We start from the raw sequence: 26,289 nt of genomic DNA, 5'->3' as shown, positions 1-26,289 counted from the left end.
AAGCTAACGGAATGGGTCAAGTCAATCACATCATTCTCTAATGATGTGATCCCGTTAATCAAATGACAACTCATGTCTATGGCTAGGAAACTTAACCATCTTTGATTCAACGAGCTAGTCAAGTAGAGGCATACTAGTGACACTCTGTTTGTCTATGTATTCACACATGTACAAATTTCTGGTTAATACAATTCTATCATGAATAATAAACATTTATCATGAAATAATGAAATAAATAATAACTTTATTATTGCCTCTAGGGCATATTTCCTTCAGTCTCCCACTTGCACTAGAGTCAATAATCTAGTTCACATCGCCATGTGATTTAACACCAATAGTTCATATCACCATGTGATTAACACCCATAGTTCACATCGCCATGTGACCAACACTCAAAGGGTTTACTAGAGTCAGTAATCTTAGTTCACATCGCCATGTGATTTACACCCAAAGAGTACTAAGGTGTGATCATTTTTTCCTTGTGAGAGAAGTTTAGTCAACGGGTCTGCCATATTCAGATCCGTATGTATTTTGCAAATTTCTATGTCAACAATGCTCTGCATGGAGCTACTCTAGCTAATTTCTCCCACTTTCAATATGTATCCACATTGAGACTTAGAGTCATCTGGATCAGTGTCAAAACTTGCATCGACGTAACCCTTTACGAATAACCTTTTGTCACCTCCATAATCGAGAAACATATCGTTATTCCACTAAGGATAATTTTGACCACTGTCCAGTGATCTACTCCTAGATCACTATTGTACTCCCTTGCCAAACTAAGGGCACGGTATACAATCGGTCTGGTACATAGCATGGCATACTTTATAGAACCTATGGTTGAGGCATAGGGAATGACTTTCATTTTCTCTCTATCTTTTGCAGTGGTCGGGCTTTGAGTCTTACTCAACTTCACACCTTGCAACACAGGCAAGAACTCCTTCTCTGACTGTTCCATTTTGAACTAGTTCAAAATCTTTGTCAAGGTATGTACTCATTGAAAAAATCTTATCAAGCGTCTTGATCTATCTCTATAGATCTTGATGCTTAATATGTAAGCAGCTTCACCGAGGTCTTTCTTTGAAAAACTCCTTTCAAACACTCCTTTATGCTTTCCAGAAAATTCTACATCATTTCTGATCCAATATGTCATTCACATATACTTATCAGAAAAGTTGTAGCGCTCCCACTCACATTCTTGTAAATACAGGCTTCACCGCAAGTCTGTATAAAACTATATGCTTTGATCAACTTATCAAAGCGTTTATTCCAACTCCGAGATGCTTGCACCAGTCCATAAATGGATCACTGGTGCTTACACACTTTGTTAGCATCTTTCGGATTGACAAAACCTTCTGGTTGCATCATATACAACTCTTCTTTAAGAAATCCATTGAGGAATGCAGTTTTGACATCCATTTGCCAAATTTCATAAAATGCGGCAATTGCTAACATGATTCGGACAGACTTTAAGCATAGATACGAGTGAGAAACTCTCATCATAGTCAACACCTTGAACTTGTCGAGAACCTTTAGCGACAATTCTAGCTTTGTATATAGTAACACTACCATCAGCGTCTGTCTTCCTCTTCAAGATCCATTTAATCTCAATGGCTCGCCGATCATCGGGCAAGTCAATCAAAGTCCACACTTTGTTTTCATACATGGATCCCATCTCAGATTTCATGGCCTCAAGCCATTTCGCGGAATCTGGGCTCATCATCGCTTCCTCATAGTTCGTAGGTTCGTCATGGTCTAGTAACATGACTTCCAGAACAGGATTACCGTACCACTCTGGTGCGGAACGTACTCTGGTTGACCTACGAGGTTCGGTAGTAACTTGATCCGAAGCTTCATGATTATCATTATTAACTTCCTCATTAATTGGTGTAAGCATCACTTGAACTGATTTCAGTGAAGAAATACTTTCCAATTCGGGAGAAGGTACAATTACCTCATCAAGTTCTACCTTCCTCCCACTCACTTCTTTCGAGAGAAACTCCTTCTCTAGAAAGGATCCATTCTTAGCAACAAATATTTTGCCTTCGGATCTGTGATAGAAGGTGTACCCAACAATTTCGTTTGGGTATCCTATGAAGATGCACTTCTCCGATTTGGGTTCGAGCTTATCAGGTTGAAACTTTTTCACATAAGCATCGCCGCCCCAAACTTTAAGAAATGACAACTTAGGTTTCTTGCCAAACCACAGTTCATATGGTGTCGTCTCAACGGATTTAGATGGTGCCCTATTTAACGTGAATGCAGCTGTCTCTAATGCATAACCCCAAAACGATAGTGGTAGATCGGTAAGAGACATCATAGATTGCACTATATCCAATAAAGTATGGTTATGATGTTCGAACACACCATTATGCTGTGGTGTTCCAGGTGGCATGAGTTTGTGAAACTATACCACATTGTTTTAATTGAAGGCCAAACTCGTAACTCAAATATTCGTCTTCGCGATCAGATCGTAGAAACTTTATGTTCTTGTTACGATGATTTTCTACTTCACTCTGAAATTCTTGAACTTTTCGAATGTTTCAGACTTATGTTTCATCAAGTAGATATACCCATATCTGCTTGAATCATCTGTGAAGGTCAGAAAATAATGATACCCGCCGCGAGCCTCAACACCCATCGGACTGCATACATCAGTATGTATTATTTCCAGTAAGTCAGTTGCTCGCTCCATTCTTCCGGAGAACGGAGTCTTAGTCATCTTGCCCACGAGGCATGGTTCACAAGCATCAAGTGATTCATAATCAAGTGATTCAAAAAGCCCATCAGCATGGAGTTTCTTCATGCGCTTTACACCAATATGACCTAAGCGTCAGTGCCACAAATAAGTTGCACTATCATTATTAACTTTGCATCTTTTGGCTTCAATATTATGAATATGTGTATCACTACGATCGAGATCCAACAAACCATTTTTATTGGGTGTATAACCATACAAGGTTTTATTCATGTAAACATAACAACAATTATTCTCTAACTTAAATGAATAACCGTATTGCAATAAGCATGATCAAATCATATTCATGCTCAACGCAAACACCAAATAACATTTATTTTAGGTTCAACACTAATGCCAAAGGTAAAAGTGAGTGTGCGATGGTGATCTTATCAACCTTGGAATCACTTCCAACTCACATCATCACCTCGCCCTTAACTAGTCTCTGTTTATTTTGCAACTCCCGTTTCGAGTTACTACTCTGAGCAATTGAACCAGTATCAAATACTGAGGGGTTGCTATAAACACTAGTAAAGTACACATCAATAACATGTATATCAAATATACCTTAGTTCACTTTGCCATCCTTCTTATCCGCCAAATATCTAGGGCAGTTCCACTTCTAGTGACCATTTCCTTTGCAGTAGAAGCACTCGGTTTCAGGCTTGGGTCTAGCTTTGGGCTTCTTCATGGGAGTGGCAACTTGCTTGCCATTCTTCTTGAAGTTCCCTTTCTTTCCCTTGCCCTTTTACTTGAAACTAGTGGTCTTGTCAACCATCAACACTTGATGCTTTTTCTTGATTTCCACCTTCGCCGATTTCAGCATCGCGAAGAGCTTGGGAATCGTTTCCGTTATCCCTTGCATATTATAGTTCATCACGAAGTTCTAGTAACTTGGTGATAGTGACTAGAGAACTTTGTGAATTACTATCTTATCTGGAAGATTAACTCCCACTTGATTCAAGCAATTGTAGTACCCAGACAATCTGAGCACATGCTCACTGGTTGAGCTATTCTCCTCCATCTTGTAGGCAAAGTACTGTCAGAGGTCTCATACCTCTTGACACGGGAATGAGTATGAAATACCAATTTCAACTCTTGGAACATCTTATATGCTTTGTGGCGTTCAAAACATTTTTGAAGTCCCGGTTCTAAGCCTTAAAGCATGGTGCACTAAACTATAAAGTAGTCATCATACCAAGCTTTGTCAAACGTTCATAACGTCTGCATCTGCTCCTGCAATAGGTCTGTCACCTAGCTGTACATCAAGGACATAATTATTCTGTGCAGCAATGAGGATAATCCTCAGATCACGGACCAAGTCCGCATCATTGCTACTAGTATCTTTCAACTTAGTTTTCTCTTGGAACATATCATAAATAAAACGGGGAAGCTATCTGCGAGCTATTGATCTACAACATAGATATGCAAATACTATCAGGACTATGTTCATGATAAATTTAAGTTCAATTAATCATATTACTTAAGAACTCCCACTTAGATAGACATCCCTCGAGTCATCTAAATGATCACATGATCCATATCAACTAAACCATGTCCGATCATCACGTGAGATGGACTAGTTTTCAATGGTGAACATCACTATGTTGATCATATCTACTATATGATTCACGTTCGACCTTTCGGTCTCCAGTGTTCCGAGGCCATATCTGCATATGCTAGGATCGTCAAGTTTAACCCGAGTATTCTGCATGTGCAAAACTGGCTTGCACCCGTTGTATGTGAACGTAGAGCTTATCACACCCGATCATCACGTGGTGTCTCAACACGAAGAACTGTCGCAACGGTGCATACTCAGGGAGAACACTTATACCTTGAAATTTTAGTAAGGGATCATCTTATAAAGCTACCGCCGAACCAAGCAAAATAAGATGTATAAAATATAAACATCACATGCAATCAAATTATGTGACATGATATGGCCATGATCATCTTGTGCCTTTGATCTCCATATCCAAAGTACCGTCATGATTTCTATCGTCACCGGCATGACACCATGATCTCTATCAACGTGTCGTCATATGGTCGTCTCACCAGCTATTGCTTTTGCAACTATTGCTATCGCATAGCGATAAAGTAAAGCAATTACATGGCACTTGCATCTTATGCAATAAAGAGACAACCATAAGGCTCCTGCCAGTTGCTGATAACTTTAACAAAACATGATCATCTCATACAACAATTTATATCTCATCATGTCTTGACCATATCACATCACAACATGCCCTGCAAAAACAAGTTAGACGTCCTCTACTTTGTTGTTGCAAGTTTTACGTGGCCGCTACAGGCTGAGCAAGAACCGTTCTTACTTAAGCATCAAAACCACAACGATTTTTCGTCAAGTATGTGTTGTTTTAACCTTCAACAAGGACCGGGCGTAGCCACACTCGATTCAACTAAAGTTGGAGAAATAGACACCCACTAGCCACCTGTGTGCGAAGCATGGCGGTAGAACCAGTCTCATGAACGCGGTCATGTAATGTCGGTCTGAGCCGCTTCATCCAACAATACCGCCAAATCAAAGTATGACATGTTGGTAAGAAGTATGACTATTATCGCCCACAACTCTTTGTGTTCTAGTCGTGCATATACCATCTACGCATAGATCTGGCTCGGATGCCACTGTTGGGGAACGTAGTAATTTCAAAAAATTCCTACGCACACGCAAGATCATGGTGATGCATAGCAACGAGAGGGAAGAGTGTTGTATACGTACCCTCATGACCGTAACCGGAAGCGTTATGACAACGCGGTTGATGTAGTCGTACGTCTTCACGATCGACCGATCCTAGCACCGAAGGTACGGCACCTCCGCGATCTGCACATGTTTGGCTCGGTGACGTCCCACGAACTTACGATCTAGCAGAGTGTCGGGGAAGAGCTTCGTCAGCACGACGGTGTGATGACGGTGATGATGAAGCTACCGGCGCAGGGCTTCGCCTAAGCACTACGACGATATGACCGAGGTGGGGCACCGCACACGGCTAAGAAATCAGTGATCAACTTGTGTGTCTATGGGGTGCCCCTGGCCAAGTATATAAAGGATGGAGGGAGGAGGAGGCCGGCCCTCATAGGGCGCGCCCAAAGTGTGGAGTCCTACTAGGACTCCCTAGTCCTAGTAGGATTCCACCTCCCACATGGAATAGGAAAAGGGGAAGGGAGAAGGAGAAGGAAGGAAGGGGGCACCCCCTTTCCCTAGTCCAATTCGGACCAGTCCATGGGGAAGGGGCGCGGCCACCCTTGAGGCCTTTCTCTCCTTTCCCATATGGCCCATGAAGGCCCAATAAGAATTCTCGTAACTCTCCGGTACTCCGAAAAATACCCGAATCACTCGGAACCTTTCCGATGTCCGAATATAGCCTTCCAATATATCGATCTTTACATCTCGACCATTTTGAGACTCCTCGTCATGTCCGTGATCTCATCCGGGACTCCGAACTATCTTCGGTCATCAAATCACATAACTCTTTAATACAAATCGTCATCAAACATGAAGCGTGCGGACCCTACGGTTTCTAGAACTATGTAGACATGACCTAGACACATCTCGAGTCAATAACCAATAGCGGAACCTGGATGCTCATATTTGCTCCCACATATTCTACAAAGATCTTTATCGGTCAAACCGCATAACAACATACGTTGTTCCCTTTGTCATCGGTATGTTACTTGCCCGAGATTCGATCGTCGGTATCTCAATACCTAGTTCAATCTCGTTACCGGCAAGTCTCTTTACTCGTTCGGTAATACATCATCCCACAACTAACTCATTAGTCACATTGCTTGCAAGGCTTATAGTGATGTGCATTACCGAGAGGGCCCAGAGATACCTCTCTGACAATCGGAGTGACAAATCCTAATCTCGATCTATGGGAACTCAACAAGTACCATCAGAGACACCTGTAGAGCACCTTTATAATCACCCAGTTACGTTGTGACGTTTGGTAGCACACAAAGTGTTCCTTCGGTATTCGGGAGTTGCGTAATCTCATAGTCATAGGAACATGTATAAGTCATGAAGAAAGCAATAGCAACATACTAAACGATCAAGTGCTAAGCTAACAGAATGGGTCAAGTCAATCACATCATTCTCTAATGATGTGATCCCGTTAATCAAATGACAACTCATGTCTATGGCTAGGAAACTTAACCATCTTTGATTCAACGAGCTAGTCAAGTAGAGGCATACTAGTGACACTCTGTTTGTCTATGTATTCACACATGTACTAAGTTTCTGGTTATTACAATTCTAGCATGAATAATAAACATTTATCATGAAATAAGGAAATAAATAATAACTTTATTATTGCCTCTAGGGCATATTTCCTTCAGGAGGGCTTCTACATCAACACTATAGCCTCTCCGATGATGTGTGAGTAGTTTACCACAGACCTTCGGGTTCATAGTTATTAGCTAGATGGCTTATTCTCTCTCTCTTTGGATCTCAATACAAAGTTCTCCTCGATTCTCTTGGAGATCTATTCGATGTAATACTTTTTGTGGTGTGTTTGTCGAGATCCGATGAATTGTGGGTTTATGATCAAGATTATCTATGAACAATATTTGATTCTTCTCTGAATTCTTATATGTATTATTTGATATCTTTGCAAGTCTCTTCGAATTATCAGTTTGGTTTGGCCTACTACATTGATCTTTCTTGCAATGGGAGAAGTGCTTAGCTTTGGGTTCAATCTTGCGGTGTCCTTTCCCAGTGACAGCAGGGCCAGCAAGGCACGTTTTGGATTGTTGCCATCGAGGATAAAAAGATGGGGTTTATATCATATTGCTTGAGTTTATCCCTCTACATCATGTCATATTGCTCAATGTGTTACTCTGTTGTTATGAACTTAATACTCTAGATGCATGCTGAATAGCGGTCGATGTGTGGAGTAATAGTAGTAGATGCAGAATCGTTTCGGTCTACTTGTCGTGGACGTGATGCCTATGTTCATGATCATGCCTAGATATTCTCATAACTATGCACTTTTCTATCAATTGCTCGACAGTAATTTGCTCACCCACCATAGAATTTGCTATCTTGAGAGAAGCCACTAGTGAAACCTATGGCCCCCGGGTCTATCTTCCATCATATAAGTTTCCGATCTATTTTATTTTGCAATCTTTACTTTCCAATCTATACCATAAAGATACCAAAAATATTTATCCTATTATCTCTATTAGATCTCACTTTTGCAAGTGGCCGTGAAGGGATTGACAACCCCTTTATCGCGTTGGTTGCAAGGTTCTTATTTGTTTGTGCAGGTACTAGGGATTTGCGTGTAATCTCCTACTGGATTGATACCTTGGTTCTCAAAAACTGAGGGAAATACTTACGCTACTTTGCTGCATCACCCTTTCCTCTTCAAGGAAAACCAACGCATGCTCGAGAGGTAGCACTCCACGCAGCGATGAGGCGCCCAGATCCTTTGACCTTCCTCGCGAAGTACCTGTCTTCGTACACCTCCTCTGCATGATGACGCACCCGCCCCCAAAGCTCCGCCACCTCCTTTTTCCAGGCGGCATCACGGGCTTCACAGGTCGCCTGGTACCTGGCTTCCTCCTCTGCCATCTCCTTCTTGAATGCCACTTGCCTGGCTTCCTCAGTCGGCGGCAGCGACTTCCATAGACAAAGATTGTACTGGCCCAAAACCAATCCAAAGTTGGGGGGTCCGGCGCAACCTCGTCCGGCGGCGTGTAGGGGTCCTCGTCGCTGCTATTCGAGTGAGCGTCCTTGGGGGCGGTGACTCCTCGTCGGTGCGTGGGCAGACCGGCGGCGCCATGGCAGAGATTTGAGAGAGAGAGGGCAAGTGAGGGGAGGATGTACATGAGAATGCAGGTGGGACGACGTGAGCTAGGTAGTACTTATTGGCGGCTGGAATCTAGATCGACGAGAATAGTACACACGCCGGTCGCCGGATTTACGAGTACTGTAGTTTGAATTACACACCATTCCCGCAGCAAAATCCGTGTGAGAACTTAATAGCTGACGATTTCCAATACAGAACCGTGTCTGATTAAGGACCCCCGCCACTCACCAACCAAACCTCGAGCCGCGAAATAGAGTGCCAATCGTGTGGGGGCCGGTTGTCTTGCCAGATCTTTACATTTTCTTTTTTTGAACACCAGATATTTACATCATCTAATGATTTTTTAAGTCGCACACAAGTACACAAAAATATGATTTTTCAAACCGTTATGGTTAGCCGTTGCATGTAGATGTAGTTCAAATTTGAATTACGGTCGTTAAATGGCTAGAAAATCACTTAAATGTCTTTAAAAGGTCAAATGACCCCTAGAATTTTCCGAATTTTCACATGACAGTTGTAGTAGTGCACGTTAAACATAGAAAATTTGAAGGTCGTAAGAGGAAGCTATCTCCTGTCTGTCATCAAACATGCATTGTTCCCACTCAGGACCACGAGCCTTCTAGTGAGTTGCTCCTATTTGTGAGGGGTGTGTGTCCAAACTTATCGTCAAACAGGCAAATTTTTTTACCACATCATCTTGGTGGCATGAAATTACATCAAGCAAAGTTTCATGTTTTTCTGATCATTTTTTAATTTTTTGGAATTAAAATGCCATGGCACTCCATGCATGTGTCCATGCCGTGAGACCAATATGTTTGAAAATTCCTTCTAATTTACTGCACATGGAATTAACTCACACACAAGTACACAAATATGATTTTTCAAACCGTTATGGTTAGCCGTTGCATGTTGATGTAGTTCAAATTTGAATTAAGGTCATTAAATGGCTAGAAAATCACTTAAATGTCTTTAAAAGGTCAAATGACCCCTGAAATTTTCCAAATTTTCACAAGACAGTTTTATTAGTGCATGTTAAATTTAGAAAAGGAATTGAAGGCCGTAAGAGGAAGTAATCTCCCATTCGTCATCAAACATGCATTGTTCCCTCTCGGAACCACGAGTGTTCTAGTGAGTTGCTCTGGTTTGTGATGGGGGTGTGTCCAAACTTTCATCAAACAGGCCATTTTTTTACCACATCATCTTTGTGGCATGACATTACATCAAGCAAGGTTTCATGTTTTTTTGATCGTTTTTTTATTTTTTGGAATTTAAATGCCATGGCACTCCATGCATGTGTCCATGTCGTGAGACCAATATGTTTGAAACTTCCTTCTAACTTACTGCACATGGAATTAATTCGCACACAAGTACACAACTATGATTTTTCAAACCGTTATGGTTAGCTGTTGCATGTAGATGTAATTCAAATTTGAATTAGGATCATCATATGGCTAGAAAATCACTTAAATGTCTTTAAAAGGTCAAATGACCCCTGGAATTTTCCAAATTTTTACATGACAGTTGTATTAGTGCATGTTAAATGTAGAAAAAAAATTAAAGGCCGTAAGGCGAAGCTATCTCCCGTTCCTCATCAAACATGCATTGTTCGCTCTGGGAACCATGAGCCTTCTAGTGAGTTGCTCCGGTTTGTGAGGGGGGTGTCCAAACTTTCGTCAAATAGGCCAATTTTTTTACCACATCATCTTGGTGGAATGACATTACATCAAGCAAGGTTCCATGTTTTTCTGATCATTTTTAGTTTTTGGAATTTAAATGCCATGGCACCCCATGCACGTGTCCATGCCGTGAGACCAATATGTTTGAAAATTCCTTCTAATTTACTGCACATGAAATTAACACGCACAGAAGTACACAAATATGATTTTTTTTTTAACCGTTATGGTTAGATGTTGCATGTAGATATAGTTGAAGTTTGAATTATGGTCATTAAATGGCTAGAAAATCACTTAAATGTCTTTAAAATGTCAAATGACCCATGAAATTTTCCAAATTTTCACATGACAGTTGTATTAGTGCACGTTAAATGTAGAAAAAAATTGAAGGCCGTAAGGGGAAGCTATCTCCCGTTCGTCATCAAACCAGCATTGTTCCCTCTCAGAAACACGAGCCTTCTAGTGAGTTGCTTCGGTTTGTGAGGGGTGTGTGTCCAAACTTTCGTCAAACATGCCAATTTTTTTACCACATCATCTTGGTGGCATGACATTACATCAAGCAAGGTTTCATGTGTTTCTGATCATTTTTTGTATTTTTTGGAATTTAAATGCCATGGCACTCCATGCACGTGTCCATGTCATGAGACCAATATGTTTGAAAATTCCTTCTAATTTACTGCACACGGAATTAACTTGCACACAAGTACACAAATATGATTTTTCAAACCGTTATGGTTAGCCGTTGCATGTAGATGTAGTTCAAATTTGAATTACGGTCATTAAATGGCTAGAAAATCACTTAAATTCATTTACAAGGTCAAATGACCCAGAAGTTTTTCAAATTTTCACATGACAATTTTATTAGTGCACGTTAATAAACATATCAAAAATTTGAAGGCCATAAGAGGAAGCTATTTCCTGTTCATCATCAAACACTCATTGTTCCCTCTCGGAACCACGATCGTTCTAGTGAGTTGCTCCGGTTTGTGAGGGGTGTGTGTCCCAACTTTCGTCAAACATGCCAATTTCTTTACCACATCATCTTGGTGGCATGACATTACATCAAGCAAGGTTTCATATTTTTCTGACCATTTTTTAATTTTTGGAATTAAAATGCCATGGCACTCCATGCATGTGTCCATGTCGTGAGACCAATATATTTGAAAATTCCTTCTAATTTACTGCACATGGAATTAACTCGCACACAAGTATACAAATATGATTTTTCAAACCGTTATGGTTAGCCGTTGCATGTAGATGTAGTTCAAATTTGAATTATGGTCATTAAATGGCTAGAAAATCACTTAAATGTCTTTAAAAGGTGAAATGGCCACTGAAATTTTCCAAATTTTCACATGACAATTGTATTAGTGCACGTTAAATATAGAAAAAATTTGAAGGCCGTAAGGGGAAGCTATCTCCCGTTCGTCATCAAACATGCATTGTTCCCTCTCAGAAACACGAACCCTCTAGTGAGTTGCTTCGGTTTGTTAGGGGTGTGTGTCCAAACTTTCGTCAAACATGGCAAATTTTTTACCACATCATCTTGGTGGCATGACATTACATCAAGTAAGGTTTCATGTGTTTCTGATCTTTTTTTATTTTTTTTAGAATTTAAATGCCATGGCACTCCATGCTTAATTGTGTCATAGCCGTTAGACCAATATGTTTGAAAATTCCTTCCAATTTACTGCACACGGAATTAAATCGCACACAAGTACACAAACTATGACTTTTCAAACCATTATGGTTAGCTGTTGCATGTACATATAGTTCAAATTTGAATTACGGTCATTAAATGGCTATAAAATCACTTATAATGTCTTAAAAGGTCAAATGACCCCTGAAATTTTCCAAAATTTTACATGACAGTTGTATTAGTAGTACAAATTTTCTCGTACATTTAAAACACCATTCGTTGCCACTTTACTCCAAATTCGTCTTTCACAGCTAATAAAAAATATCCACAACATCACACACAATTTTTTTGTAGGAACCGTTTGCGATGAAAATTTCTGGGTCTATTTAAGTCTTCATCCTTAACCTTCGCCGGCTCATCTACTCCAGTGCCGGCAAACCCGAATCCACGAATCCCAATCCCCATTCCCGCACCCCCTTCTTGCAAAGATGACGTCATGCAAACGCCTCGTGAAGGCCCGTGCGATGGCCACGTCCTCCCCGAGCGCCGCCGCATGCGTCGAGAGCGCGACCGCCTATGCCGAGAGTGACGCCGCATCCGCATTGAGCGCGGCTGCATCCGCCGAGAGGGCGTCTGCGACAGCCGACAGGGCAACTGCAACAGCCGAGACAGCTGCAGCTGCTGCTGCGATGGCGGCTGCAAACGCCGAGAGTGCTCGAGCTGCCATCCATGCCGCCGATGTCGCCCTGTCCCGGGTCGAGGCCATCCATGCCAAGATCGAGGACGCACACTCCAAGATATTCCAGGCCACCTCGGAATCTAGCAAGCAACCCACGTACGAAAATAGGCGGTGGCCATGGAGCACCTGCTTCCTCATGAGATCTCCGAGAAGGAGCTCGAGATGTAGGAGGTGGCGGAGATCGAGGAGCGTCGGGAGGAGGAGTTGCGCGTGGCCGAGGTCGCGTAGAGAAGAGTCTGTCTGTCGAGGAATCGGCAATGGAGTACCAACGTGAGCTCTGACGCAGCCACTACTACGAGTACTACAACCTTGAGGACGGTGCCGAGGACGAGGACGCGGTCGACTTTAGCAGGGGACGCGGAGTCCACCAACAGCAGCATTTCGCCAGGACAAGTCATTGACATCTCATCTCACACCGGCGATGCATAGGCCGGCGCGGCGGCGATTTGTTAAAATTATGCGTACTTAGGCTTTGTTTTTAATGCTGGTCTTTTGTTAGAGCAATGTTTAGGTCAACTGGCTCTGTTTATTTACTAAAATTGCTCGATTTAGTAAGTGTGGTCGGTGTGCTATACGCTCTTTTGTGTGCCCAAATTAGCAAGCGATGTTAAATTATGCAATGACGTACCCGGGGAAATTTCCACCAAAATTTGAATTATCAAACTCATCCCATGCGCGTAAAGCAGAAGAATCGTTTGCGATGCACAAAATCGTTCAAAGTGAATGGTGTTCAGCGGCACCGCGCGCAAAGTTTCCCTCCACATTTCCAATATTTTGTCCTACCGCTAAAATATCTACCCCCGCCCCCTCCCCCTTCCCCACCCCTTTTCTCCCCGACCACAAGTCACATTTCCGCTGTTTCCTCCTTCCTTCCTTCCTAAGCTATAGCCGCTTCCTTGCTTTCTTCCTCGCTCTTGTCGTCTCGCATCCTACCGCCGGGGTCACCATGGTATTCTTCAATGACCTCTCCAGCGGTTCCTCCTCCTCGGACGACTCCTTCACCACCCGGGTATGCCTCTCTTCTCCCTCTCAGGCTATGACTTGGAATGAAGGATTTTAACCCGGCGGTCAATTTGAGTCATTTCTTGTAGCTCCCTAGGACCATCAGTTGCAATGAATGGAGCGGGGTGGCTGAAGATCTGTCTGCTCGTTTTCACCATCAATCTTCATGCCTGAAGCTAGTTGCGTTTGAATGTGTGGATAGTGGGAGAAAGTTTCTGGCATGTGCAGAGAAGGTGATACCCTCTTTCATTGTTACAAATCATTTGTTAGATGTGATTCAGACACTGTCACGGTCCCAACCCATTCATACCACACCTTCAACCAAACGCATCCTAAGACAGTGTCACAGTTTGTACCTAGTATCTAAAAATGTTGCCATCTCATCAACGGTGCCATTAGAAAATTATTTGGCACCGCTTCAGCAGTTTGTGCAGCCAACTTTGGTCTACACATCCGAGCAGCCAAGCAGTAAAATACTAAATCTTTATGGCACGAAGGAACCGGGCATCGGAGCAACTAGGTGCTCCGGAGTCCAGGTCCCTGATTTTTTTCCGCTGCATCAGCTCGCCAGTGCAGGGCACCGGTGCGAGATGTAGCAACAGTTGTCTTTACACCGGTTTTGGCATACATAGTGGACGGCCTTAGTGCTATTAGTTCTCTGTTACTAAATTTGTGCATGTACACACCTGTTAGTATCAATTTGCTGTCATCCAAACACTGTCGCTATGCTGTTGTAGTTATATTTATCTTCCTCATAAAATGTTCAATTTGTTATTTATAGTACATGAGTAAAAACTTGTAGCATTGTTCTAGTTAATTATAGCTTCTGATGTTTCAGTATTTGGTTGTTGTCTCAGTAGCAATTAATTCATTTGCACATTGATCTTTTTGAGAAGATATGTCATAATTAACCTGTTTCTTCAGTTTTTCAAAATAAGTATTGGTGATTTTTTATGTTGCTATAAACCCATTTCCCCTACAATTTTTACTGATCTAGTTTTAAATATTATAGGATGAAAGGAAATGTTCTTACTTGGAGTGGGTTGATCAAGAGTGGTCACATTCTTTGAAGATGTGCCTAGCAAAGCTCTGGAGCATGTATGAGGAAGAGAATAGATGTAGGCTTAGAGAAAGTGTTGTCAACACTGAAGAATATTTGTAGATGCAGGATAAAAAGAGGAAGGTGGAGAATGAGCTCAGATTTTCTAAATCAGACTTTGCTAAGATAGTGTTGGCGAAGGAGGAGGCACTTTCTCAGTTGGACAGTGCAAAACAGTTTCTTACTAAACTGAAAGCAGAGGTGGATAAGACGTGCCTGGATGATCTCGATTAGGGAAATGTATATATTGTTCTAATATTGTTCTTATGAAGTTGAACTAGCTATATGCTGTAATGTGCTGTTTTCAGGTAGCTATCGTACTATGATGTTAAAATATATTTATGTGCCTGATATGAAATTGGCACCAGCTGTTCGATATGAAATGTGAATTTGCGTAATACTGGAATTATTAATTGTAAACTAATAAACCTGCTAAATGGGTCATGGAACTTTGCAAACGGTTTTGGCAGTAAAAGCGCTTGATGTGGATAGCCCAATGCCACACAGTTTTCTTCATCAAATCGTGTGTGATGCAGTTGATAAAAGCAAATGGTTAACCAAGGCAGAGCGTGTGTGATAGTTACACCTTTCACACACGAGCCTATACATAAACTTTGTGGGATGTACATACGAACGGAAACGTTTTCCCTGGATTGACTGTGTGGGATGTACATAAGAACGGAAACGTATTCCTTGGATTGACTGTGTGTGATATACATGCGAACGGAAACGTTTTCCCTGGATTGACTGTGTGGGATGTACATAAGAACAGAAACGTATTCCTTGGATTGACTCTGTGTGATATACATAAGAACGGAAATGTTTTTCTGGGATTCACCGTGTGGGATATACATACGAACGGAAACGATTGGGTCTCGATGCCTCGCCTAATCGCACACGAGCTCATTTTGCCCCAGCTTGTGTGCCAGGAGGGCCTATCCCCGACGGTTTCTGGGTCGTGTGGGAAGGACCCCCCTATCGCCCACACTCACTTGGCGACGGTTCTAAATGTCGTCGCGGAAAGGGGTTAAAAACTGTTTGTATAGCACCGATGCGTACCAGCGGTACACCTTCTACCACAGATCCGAAGGCAAGATCTTTGTTGCCAAGAATGGAACATTTCTAGAGAAGGAGTTTCTCTCGAAAGAAGTGAGTGGGAGGAAAGTAGAACTTGATGAGGTAATTGTACCTTCTCTCAATTTGGAAAGTAGCACATCAGAGAAATCCATTACCATGATGCCTACACCAACTAGAGAGGAATCTAATGATGATGATCATGAAACTTCAGATCAAGTTACTACTGGACCTTGTAGGTCGAACAGAGCACGTTCCGCACCAGAGTGGTACGGTAATCATGTCCTGGAAGTCATGTTACTAGACCTGGCGAATCTACGAACTATGAAGAAGCTATGATTAGCCCAGATTTTGATAGATGGGTTGAGGCCATGAAATCTGAGATAGGATCCATGTATGAGAACAAAGTGTGGACTTTGGTGGACTTGCCCAATGACCAGCAAGCCATTGAGAATAAATGGATCTTCAAGAAGAAGACTGACGCTGATAGTAATGTCACTATCTACAAAGCTCGACTTGTCGCAAAAGGTTTTCAACAAGTTCAAGGAGTTGACCATGATGAGACTTTCTCACTCGTAGCAATGCTTAAGTCTGTCCGAATCATGTTAGCAATTGCCACATTTTATGATTATGAAATCTGGCAAATGGATGTCAAAACTGCATTCCTTAATGGATATCTTAAAGAAGAGTTGTATATGAGGCAACCAGAAGGTTTTGTCGACTGGTGCAAGCATCTCGGAGTTGTATATGAGGCAAAGGTGTTGACAAAGTGTGCAAGCTCCAGCCATCCGTCTATGGACTGGTGCAAGCATCTCGGAGTTGGAATATACGCTTTGATGAAGTGATCAAAGCATATGGTTTTATACAGACTTACGGTGAAGCCTGTATTTACAAGAAAGTGAGTGGGAGCTCTGTAGCATTTCTGATATTATATGTGGATGACATATTGCTGATTGGAAATGATATAGATTTTCTAGATAATATAAAAAGATACTTGAATAAGAATTTTCCAACGAAAGACCTCGGTGAAGCTTCTTACATATTAAGCATCAAGATCTATAGAGATCGATCAATACGCTTGATAAGATTTTCAATGAGTACATACCTTGACAAGATTTTGAAGGAGTTTAAAATGGATCAGTCAAAGAAAGAGTTCTAGCCTGTATTACAAGGTGTGAAGTTGAGTAAGACTCAAAGCCTGACCACGGCAGAAGATAGAGAGAGAGAGTGAAAGTCATTCCCTATGCCTCAGCCATAGGTTCTATACGATATGCCATGTTGTGTACCACACCTGATGTGTGTCTTGCCACTTATCTAGCAAAGAGGGTACAAGAGTGATCCAGGAGTGGACCACTTGACAACGGTCAAAATTATCCTTAGGTGCCTTAAAGAGGACTAAGGAAATGTTTCTCGGTTATGGAGATGATAAAGAGTTCATCGTAAATAGTTACGTCGATGCAAGCTTTGACACTAATCTAGATGACTCTAAGTCTCAATCTGGATACATATTGAACGTGGGAGCAATTAGCTAGAGTAGCTCCATGCAGAGCATTGTAGACATAGAAATTTGCAAAATACATACGTATATGAATATGACAGACCCGTTGACTAAACTTCTCTCACAAGCAAAACATGATCACACCTTATTACTCTTTGGGTCTTAATCACATGGCGATGTGAACTAGATTATTGACTCTAGTAAACCCTTTGGGTGTTGGTCACATGATGATGCGAACTATAGGTGTTAATCACATGGCAATGTGAATTATAGGTGTTAATCACATGGCGATGTGAACTATGGGTGTTATTCACACGACAATGTGAACTAGATTATTGACTCTAGTGCAAGTGGGAGACTAAAGGAAATATGCCCTAGAGGCAATAATAAGTTGTTATTTTATATTTCCTTATTCATGATAAAGATTATTCATGCTAAAATTGTATTGATCGGAAACCTAAATATATGTGTGAATACATAGACAAACACCATGTCCCTAGTGAGCCTCTACTTGACTAGCTCGTTGATCAAAGATGGTTAAGGTTTCCTAACCATGGACATGAGTTGTCATTTGATAACGGGATCACATCATTAGGAGAATGATGTGATGGACAAGAACCATCTGCCAGCTTATCATAATGATCGTTCAGTTTTGTTGCTATTGCTTTCTTCATGTCAAATACATATTTCTTCGACTATGAGATTATGCAGCTCCCGGATACCGGAGGAATACCTTGTGTGCTATCACATGTCACAACGTAACTGGGTGATTATAAAGATGTTCTACAGGTATCTCCGAAGGTGGTTGTTGGGTTGGCGTAGATCGAGATTAGGATTTGTCACTCCGAGTATCAGAGAGGTATCTCTGGGCCCTCTCGATAATACACATCATAAGCTTGCAAGCAAACGACTAAGGAGTTAGTCACGAGGTGATGTATTACGGAACGAGTAAAGAGACTTGCCAGTAACGAGATTGAACTATGTATGAAGATACCGACGATCGAATCTCGGGCAAGTAACATACCGATAGACAAAGGAAATTACGTATGTTGTCATAAGGTTCGACCGATAAAGATCTTCATAGAATATGTAGGAGCCAATATGGGCATCCAGGTTCCGCTATTGGTTATTGACCGGAGAGGTGTCTCAGTCATGTCTACATAGTTCTCGAACCCGTAGGGTCCGCACGCTTAACGTTCGTTGACGATATAGTACTATATGAGTTATGTATGTTGGTGACATGTTGTCCAGAGTCCCGGATGAGATCACGGACATGAAGAGGAGCTCCGGAATGGTCCGAAGGGTAAAGATTGATATATAGGATGATATGGTTCGGCCAAGGGGTAAAGCCCATGGGGCTTTAGGTCGGTGCAAAAGGAGTTTTGCGGAGGCCAGGGGGCCAAACGCCGGAGACCATGGCGTCTGGCCCAGGGCCTGACGCCGAGGCCCATGGCGTCTGGGCCAGACGCCAAGGACTGTGACGTCTGGTCTTGGAAGTCCGAGAAGGACTCTTCCTTGTGGGCGAAACCGACTTTGAGGAGGCTTTTATTCCAAGTTTCGACCCCAAGGCTCAACATATAAATAGAGGGGCAGGGCTAGCACCCAACACATCAAGATTCACCAAGACGTGTGCCGGCAACCCCGTCCCCTCTAGTTTATCCTCCGTCTAGTTTCTGTAGTGCTTGGCGAAGCCCTGCGGAGATTTCTCTTCATCACCAACCGTCACCACGCCTTCGTGCTGCCGGAACTCATCTACTACTTCGCCCCTCTTGCTGGATCAAGAAGGCGAGGACGTCATCGAGCTGAACATGTGCTGAACGCGGAGGTGCCGTACGTTCGGTACTTGATCGGGGCGGATCGTGAAGGTGTACGACTACATCAACCGCGTTGATAAATGCTTCCGCTTAGCGATGTTCAAGGGTATGAAGATGCTCTCCCCTCTCGTAGCTATGCATCTCCATGGATAGATCTTGCGTGTGCGTAGAATTTGTTTTTGTTTTCCATGCAACGTTTCCCAACACCAACGCCTTGATCGCAAGCGTGGAGGGCATGATGACTAAGAAGGACTCAAGGAAGGAGGAGCGCCGGTGATACAAAGAAGAACAAATGAACGCCTTCATGGAGATCCAAAGGAGGAGGCTTGAGATGGACGCGGAGAAACAAGCCAAGATGCATGAGATGGAGACGGAGAAGCAAGCCAAGATGCTAGAGATCGAGGCCGCCAACGCCAAGACCAAGGGGAAAGAAGTGGCTCTCGCGAGCATGATGACCGGGGCGGAGATCATGAAGGTGGATCTCAACACCGTGTTGCCAAGGAAGAGGCTGTGGTTCGAGAAGATGCAGGCCGACATGCTCAAATTCGACGACGAGTGACCAATGGCGGCGAGCGCCATCCTTTTTTGTATGCCGGCAAGTGTGCTGGCATGACCACAGCTGTGATGGTGTGGTCGAACTACCGCCCCTTTTTTTTGTGCTAGCATGTGTGCCAGCCGAATTGTGCAGTGTTTTCTGAAACTGGCATTTGTATGCCGGCGCTGGCATGGTGTCGGCATGAACTTTCGGGCAACGACATGGCCGCTGGCATGAGCTATGGTCGCGGGCCTTTTAAAAAAAAATAGTGTGCGGACATGAAATGGGTCGGCGCGTTGGCCGCACAGCCGACCCAAATCTCAAACGGGGCGGACGCCGAGCGGACGGCCAACCCAAACGGACGAAAAGCGGACAAAAACGCCGTCCGTTTGGGTCGCCCCGTTGGAGTTGCTCTTTTTTTTTTAAACGAGTGGAGTTGCTCTTAGTGCTATAAATCTTAGTGCTATAAAGGATATGTTGACCATTGATTGATTATGATACTGAAAGCAGAAAAATGATGTGAGCAGGACAGAAGATCGAGGCGTAACCCCGGGGGGAGCACCGAAATGGACTCGCAACGGGACAACTCCGACTCTGACAAGAGTGACAACCCAGATTCCAAACCGAGCAGGAGCAGAGAATCATCTTCCAAATGAGCACGCAAGCATTCACATTTCTCCAACAAACTAGCAACGATGGGAGCTTTGACTACGAAAGGGCTGATGAGAAAACTAGCATTTCGTGTTGTTTCTGGATGGTTGTAACATTTTTATGTATGATTTATTTGTAGGGGCTATTGGTTTCTACTACTTATCAATTTATCTGTACCTACACCGGTTGTCTTGACGATGTGCTGCTGTAAGTTGTTAACAGTGCTGTGTACAGTACAGTTGTAGGATCATTAGTGGCACTCTTGTGTGTGAATTTAATGCAAAGTTGTTGTCCGTCCTTTTTTCAAATAGCCATCCCAAATTGCTGGCATTTCAAGGAAGGCAAAGAGTGACCAAGCAAGAAGCACATCGTCCATTGCTTTGCTCACTAGGAGAGGTCGAGAGGCCACCATGCCTGCCTGCCTAACGTACAACAGCGCGAGCCCCCATCAAGGAGGAAGAAAATGAGATCCCACCACACCAGACCACACCAAACCTCACCTCACATCACCACACATGTTGACATGTACAACACCACGCCGCAAAAGCCAGGGCAAAACGCCCTAAGCATCACCAGATCTTCGCAATCGTGCGAATGCAGTCGGTTGGAGATCACTCGACGGCGACGGCGGCCGAGCCGGCAGGTCGGTTGCTTGTCCGGGTGTTCAGCAGCGGGGCCAGAGTCTTGACGACGATGCTCATGTTTGGCCGGAAATCTGCCTCGTATTGCACGCACAGGGCAGCCACTGCAGCCATCTGTTTGCCACAACATATGGTCAGTCTCACTCTCACTGCTAATTACTCCCTCTGTCCCATAATGTAAGACTTTTTTGACACTAGTGTAGTGTCAAAAAACATCTTACATTATGGGACGAAGGGAGTACAACATACTACCTCCGTTTTCTAGATGTAAGACGTTTTGACAATTTAATTGGGTGTACTACTTTGTCAACCACAAGAGAAAGGTTCCTTGTTATAACAATAATCAATGTGCATTACGGTGAATATGGAACAAAATAATGCGTTTCAGGTCTACTTCCAGCATAACAAAGCTTTGTTGTGGTTTCACAAGGACATGTGTTTTAAACAAGCTTCTCTGTGTACGATGTAATTGGAACAAAATTATATTTAACAACAGCTGCAAACTATAGTTAAACATCAAAGTTTGCATTGCTTGATATACATATAGTATCATCGTGTTCTTAATTTTTTCTTTTGTTTTTACCTTGGCGACAGCCTTTGGAGGGTAATCCACACCAAGCTTTGGATCTACACATTGCCGCACCTTGTCTTCACTTAGCCTTGGTGTAGCCTGCACATACCAAACACTTGATTTTATTTTTCATCTTGTCAGGAACCAGTGTAGAATCTGAAAAGGCTCTATACCCATGTCACAAGGCTCTGCTGGCCACGGGGAAGTGTATGATCAACTGGTTTGCGGCCAGTTAAAAGCTCCAACAACACCACTCCAAAGCTATATACATCGCTCTTTGCGCTTAGCTGCCCAGTCATTGCATACCTGAGAAGTAAACGACACGTATAAGAGGACATGTCAATTTGCCCATCTCAATCTATAAGCACTCAAACTATTTGACTGCATACTCAGGAGCATGATAACCAAAGGTGCCAAGAACACGTGTAGAATGAAGGCGTGCAGCCATGTCAGGGGCCTGATTAGACACATCGAAATCTCCTATTTTTGCAACATCGTTGTCAAAGAGCAGTATGTTGCTGGACTTGATATCACGGTGGACGACAGGTGGCTCTGCCTTCTCGTGGAGGAATTCGAGCCCTCTTGCGGCGCTTACAGCGATCCTCGCCCGCTGCATCCAGGATAGGACTGGTCCTGGTTGGGATCCCTTGACGCCCTTTTTACCTGTAATGACCACGAGCCGTAGATTCATCATCTTTGCTATAGTCTTGAATGGCTCTATATTACTGACAGAAATGAGGTCAGCTATAAATGGTATCTGATCCCATCGTGAGTATTGTTACTCAATAGGGGCTGAAATCTTCTTTAATAAATGCATCAAGCTAAAAGGCCCAAACAAACATGCCGTAATAATTTACGAAATTAGAAGTCTTAAATTGTTCCTCACCATGGAGAACATCATGCAAGGAGCCCCTTGTTGCATACTCATAAGCAAGAATACGGGTGCTCCCTAAAGCACAGTACCCGAGAAGTTGGATCACATTGTCATGCTTGAGTCTTGAAACAGCCGAGACCTGCAAAAGAAATGAAAGTCAAACGGCAGCCCGTAGGGGACACCTACATGAAGAGAGATTATCTTGGAAGGAAAGAAGCCTTGAACCTGCACAAGGAATTCTTGGTCAGGCTGTTTGCTGGAGTCAAGCCTCTTCACTGCAGATTTCTTGCCATCCTTCAGTACACCAAGGAAAACTCTTGCGTATGAACCCTCTCCTATAACAGCATCACTGCTGAAGTTCTTGGTTATTTCCTTAATTTCGTCTAGGGGAATGGCTGGTACTTCAATTGGCTGGCTTCTACTGGTACGGATGGCATTGGTTGGTGCTGGCCCCCGGTTATAACCATAGTTACCCCCTGCATTCAAAATAGGTAATAAATTAAAGTACTCAGGAAAGTATTGCTTTCAGTGGTGCCATTTGGTGCAGAAGATGCACATTTTAACAAACAAGGTGCACTTCCAAAATTTGTTGATTCACAGATGTTTAGATTTGCATCGAATAAAAAAAGGGGGCAGCTCAGTGCACGTTGTTGTTCCCACTTGGGTTCCCGGCCAGGGCCGGTCCATTGCCGCCATGGCCAACTAAGATGCAAAGCTCTCCCAAATCTATGAAGTTCGGCAATGCCGAGTCCCCCCAACTTCTTTGGGCGACACACAGTTTTCCAGTTAACCAAGGTGTGTCCACCCGAAGCCTTCTCTTGGTCGTCTTTCTGCCATATGAAACTTCCCGTGATCTTGTCAACTTTGCTCCAGAAGCACTTGGGAGTGTACAAAATTATGTAGCCAGTTGAGTATATCAAGCACCCTTGGTAAGCACTTGTTCTGCTATCGCTTGCAGGCAAATTTACGGGTAGCAGGTTTTACAAAATTCAACAAATTTTACAGCTGAAATCCTATACTGAATCTGGTTCAACCTGTCAGTTTGTGGATTTGCGTTGCTAAATGCGATGCATAATGTCAATATTTTCACAGTTGCATGGCCGAAAGTGGAATTATTATTTTTCTGGAGACAGCTAAATAAACTAGCTGGAAGCTGCTAATTGTATTTATTATGGGAAAGAATTGTTTGCACATTTAGAGTTACATCATGCATCTGCCCATAGGACGATGAATAAGACACTATTCCTTTCCATTGCTCAATTAGCTCTACACTTACCTATGAAATCTACAATCGAAGAACCAAACTGGATTCATAGTGCGAATCACTACAGAGCAATCTTTGCGACCATGAGAAATATGTGATGAAGCAAAGATGGGAGTAAGTAACAACCTGGGGCAGGGACCGGAACATAAGGATCATCGCGCTTCTTTTTCTTGCCAACATCATCGGCTCCGCAGCAGGAAAAGCACCCCATCGCTTCCTAGAATAAAAAAAAAATCAACAAAACGGATGTGCGAAATAGATTGCGTGAATCCGGCATTAGATCCTTCCAGCCAAGCAAAACATATTGGTATTGCTTCCAGAACGGAATTTATTTTCTTTACTCTTGTCCTAGGGGAAGACGAATAGAGAAATCGCCATCCATCAATGGTGTAAATATGAACGCTGGCAGCATTTGCGATGGGATGAATGATCATCATACTAAAAAAGATGAATGATGAAACCGGTAAACAAAAATTGGACCCGTTCTTGGGGATTAGGAGTATTTGTTTGCGCCGTTTCACCAACTCGACGGTTATATCATCTCATTATTTGTGTTGGCCGGCCACATCATGGGCTGATCGCGCAAGCAAAAATTGGCACATTCGAGAAAGAAAAAAACAAACAAATCCTGAATCGAAGGGCAGTGGTGCATGAGATGGGAGACGAAAAAGAATCCACCGGCACGAGCACGCGAGCAAAAGAAGGAGAAGAGCGGAGGCGGATACCTTCCCTTCCTCCTTTTTTCTTGATCTAATCGGAAGTCAGGAGCAATGCGAAGGGGGTGGAGAGGAGAGGAGACGGGACGAGGAACACGACGCGGTCTTCCTCGCCCTTCCCCTTCCCCAGTTGGTTGCTGCGTTGCCACCCTCTCTCTCCTTGCTTGTTGGTTTTTGTTTGATTTGTCCGGCCGTTTCCTTTTTATTACTCGATCAATATCCTCTCTCCTCTAACGGAGCCCCTTTCCGCCACCACCCGCCAATTGAAAAACCCACCGCCCCCTGCTATTCTTGCCATCATCCATGTGCATGGTTATTTACATACCACACATATGTTTTTTGAGTAAAAAAATGCAAGTGCGGTCTTAATTCTTTTCTAAAAGAGTTGATTGGGTCCCAATTCTTTCAAAATGCATATCTGAGTCCCAAATCTTTTTAAGTTGTTCATCCGAGGTCCTAATCCCGTCTGCCCCCCGCTAACCAGCTTGCGTGGCGCTTTGACCAGGCCACGTCGACAGCAGAGGGCCCAGGCGGGATAACGACCGACCGTGAATATTTGCAGAAGAACCCTCTAACCCTAATTCCCTTTCATTCGCGGTCCGTTCCTCTTCCCCCCCCCCCCTCTCCTCTCCCTCTCTAGCGAAAAAAGGGGATCGACGGCGGCGACGCTACTCCAGTAAGAAGAGGGGTCGTTGCCGGCTATCGTCCGGCGACGGAGGCGCTAGGATGGCGCCACATCTGCGGCGACCGGAGATCCTCCTCCGCGATATGGTAAGTGCTCGTAACCCTAATCCCAATCCTACCATTTCGTTCCCCTTCTTCTCATTTAGTCTGAATCAATGACCGAATCCTTGAAATCTAGGACCACAAGAGGAGCTTTTCAGTGTAGAAATAAACTATGATGTTTTTTTTGCGGATTTGGCAAGTCCAAATCATATGTTGATGGCAAAGATGCTGTGTTCAATGGATGTGAAGTAGATACATGGTCTCCTCTCAGGCTCACTGATTTTATGCAACAATTAGTGTATAGTGACCAATCGAACTTCACTTTGTATTAGTTGCTCCCTGGAAAGAATCTAGCTGATGGTCTTTGGATTGTGGACTGCGATACTGACACATTACACATGACAACAGTTGTCCCAAAATTTTAGTATTTTCAGTTGTTTGTCGATCATAAAGATATGACATTTGACAATGTAATTGATGACATTCATGTTAGTGGTACATCTGATCTTCCTCCTGTACTAAGCCCTAAGTCTCATCAATTTAATACTGGAATTAGGGGCAGTCCTAGGTTTAATGTTAAAGCTCAGAAAGGCAATCTCAACCAGTGTCATGCAGGCAACAACAATGTAGGCAGTAACAGTGTTCCACCAATGGCACAAAGTGTTAGCCATGAGCTCAGAAGAAGCAGGAGAAAGCTTGTGGTAGAAGAAGAAATACCCAATGAAAAAGACAGTGACAGTGATGACAGTGAGTGGGATTCAAACTGGGTTGACTCTGACAATGAAGTAGGTAAAGATGATGATGATCTTTATGAAGAATGGGTGGATGGCAAATTTGAGCAGAAGAAAAAGAAGAAATCCAAATGGGAGCAGGACAATGACTATGAATCTGATGAGTTGCAAGAGTTAGAAGATTCGGAGCTTGAAGAGAGTGATTCAGCAGAGGAAGTGGAAGTAGTTGATGCTCAAGGAAGGAAAAAAGGAAGAAGAAAATGGAGCTCAAAAGGTGGAGGCCAGAGAACATGAAAGAAGTGAAATTTCACATAGGCATGGTGTTCTTGACTGTGATGGAACTGAGGGCAACAATTCAAGAGTACATTGTGAAACAAAGAGTGCAAATGCAGTACATAAAAAATAATAAACAGATAGTAAGGGCAGGCTGTGTTGGTGATTGTCCCTGGTTCTTATTTGCTGCACCTGATAGCAGGA

At 43.1% G+C, this 26,289-nt stretch overlaps 1 protein-coding gene and 1 pseudogene across 1 annotated transcript; one reads left to right on the top strand and one right to left on the bottom strand.

The window, feature by feature from the left end:
- The window catches only part of LOC123076236 (probable receptor-like protein kinase At5g18500), a 114,599-nt pseudogene extending 94,305 nt beyond the window's left edge, over nucleotides 1–20,294 (top strand).
- Nucleotides 20,295–20,638: 344 nt separating this feature from the next.
- Nucleotides 20,639–24,589, bottom strand: LOC123078216 (pto-interacting protein 1). Its single transcript, XM_044500634.1, has 8 exons — nucleotides 24,365–24,589; nucleotides 23,766–23,856; nucleotides 22,601–22,851; nucleotides 22,388–22,514; nucleotides 21,891–22,164; nucleotides 21,675–21,807; nucleotides 21,514–21,600; nucleotides 20,639–21,044 (listed from the first exon to the last, which is right to left on the bottom strand). The coding sequence occupies exons 2-8, from the start codon at nucleotides 23,848–23,850 to the stop codon at nucleotides 20,901–20,903; spliced, it is 1,101 nt and encodes a 366-aa protein (XP_044356569.1). The 5' UTR covers nucleotides 23,851–23,856; nucleotides 24,365–24,589; the 3' UTR covers nucleotides 20,639–20,900.
- Between the last annotated feature and the right edge of the window lie 1,700 nt (nucleotides 24,590–26,289).

Source organism: Triticum aestivum, chromosome 3D (genome assembly GCF_018294505.1).
Source record: "Triticum aestivum cultivar Chinese Spring chromosome 3D, IWGSC CS RefSeq v2.1, whole genome shotgun sequence".
Classification (NCBI taxonomy): Eukaryota; Viridiplantae; Streptophyta; class Magnoliopsida; order Poales; family Poaceae; genus Triticum; species Triticum aestivum.
The sequence above is the reverse complement of the archived record's forward strand: the minus strand, read 5'-3'. Positions and strand labels throughout refer to the sequence as shown.

Coding starts and splice junctions, on each gene's coding strand:
- LOC123078216 (XM_044500634.1), bottom strand. CDS start 23,850: ATGGGGTGCTTTTCCTGCTGCGGAGCCGATGATGTTGGCAAGAAAAAG. Junction 21,808..21,890: donor TTTGGTTATCATGCTCCTGA/GTATGCAGTCAA, acceptor TTTACTTCTCAG/GTATGCAATGACTGGGCAGC. Junction 21,045..21,513: donor CTCCAAAGGCTGTCGCCAAG/GTAAAAACAAAA, acceptor TGTGGCAAACAG/ATGGCTGCAGTGGCTGCCCT.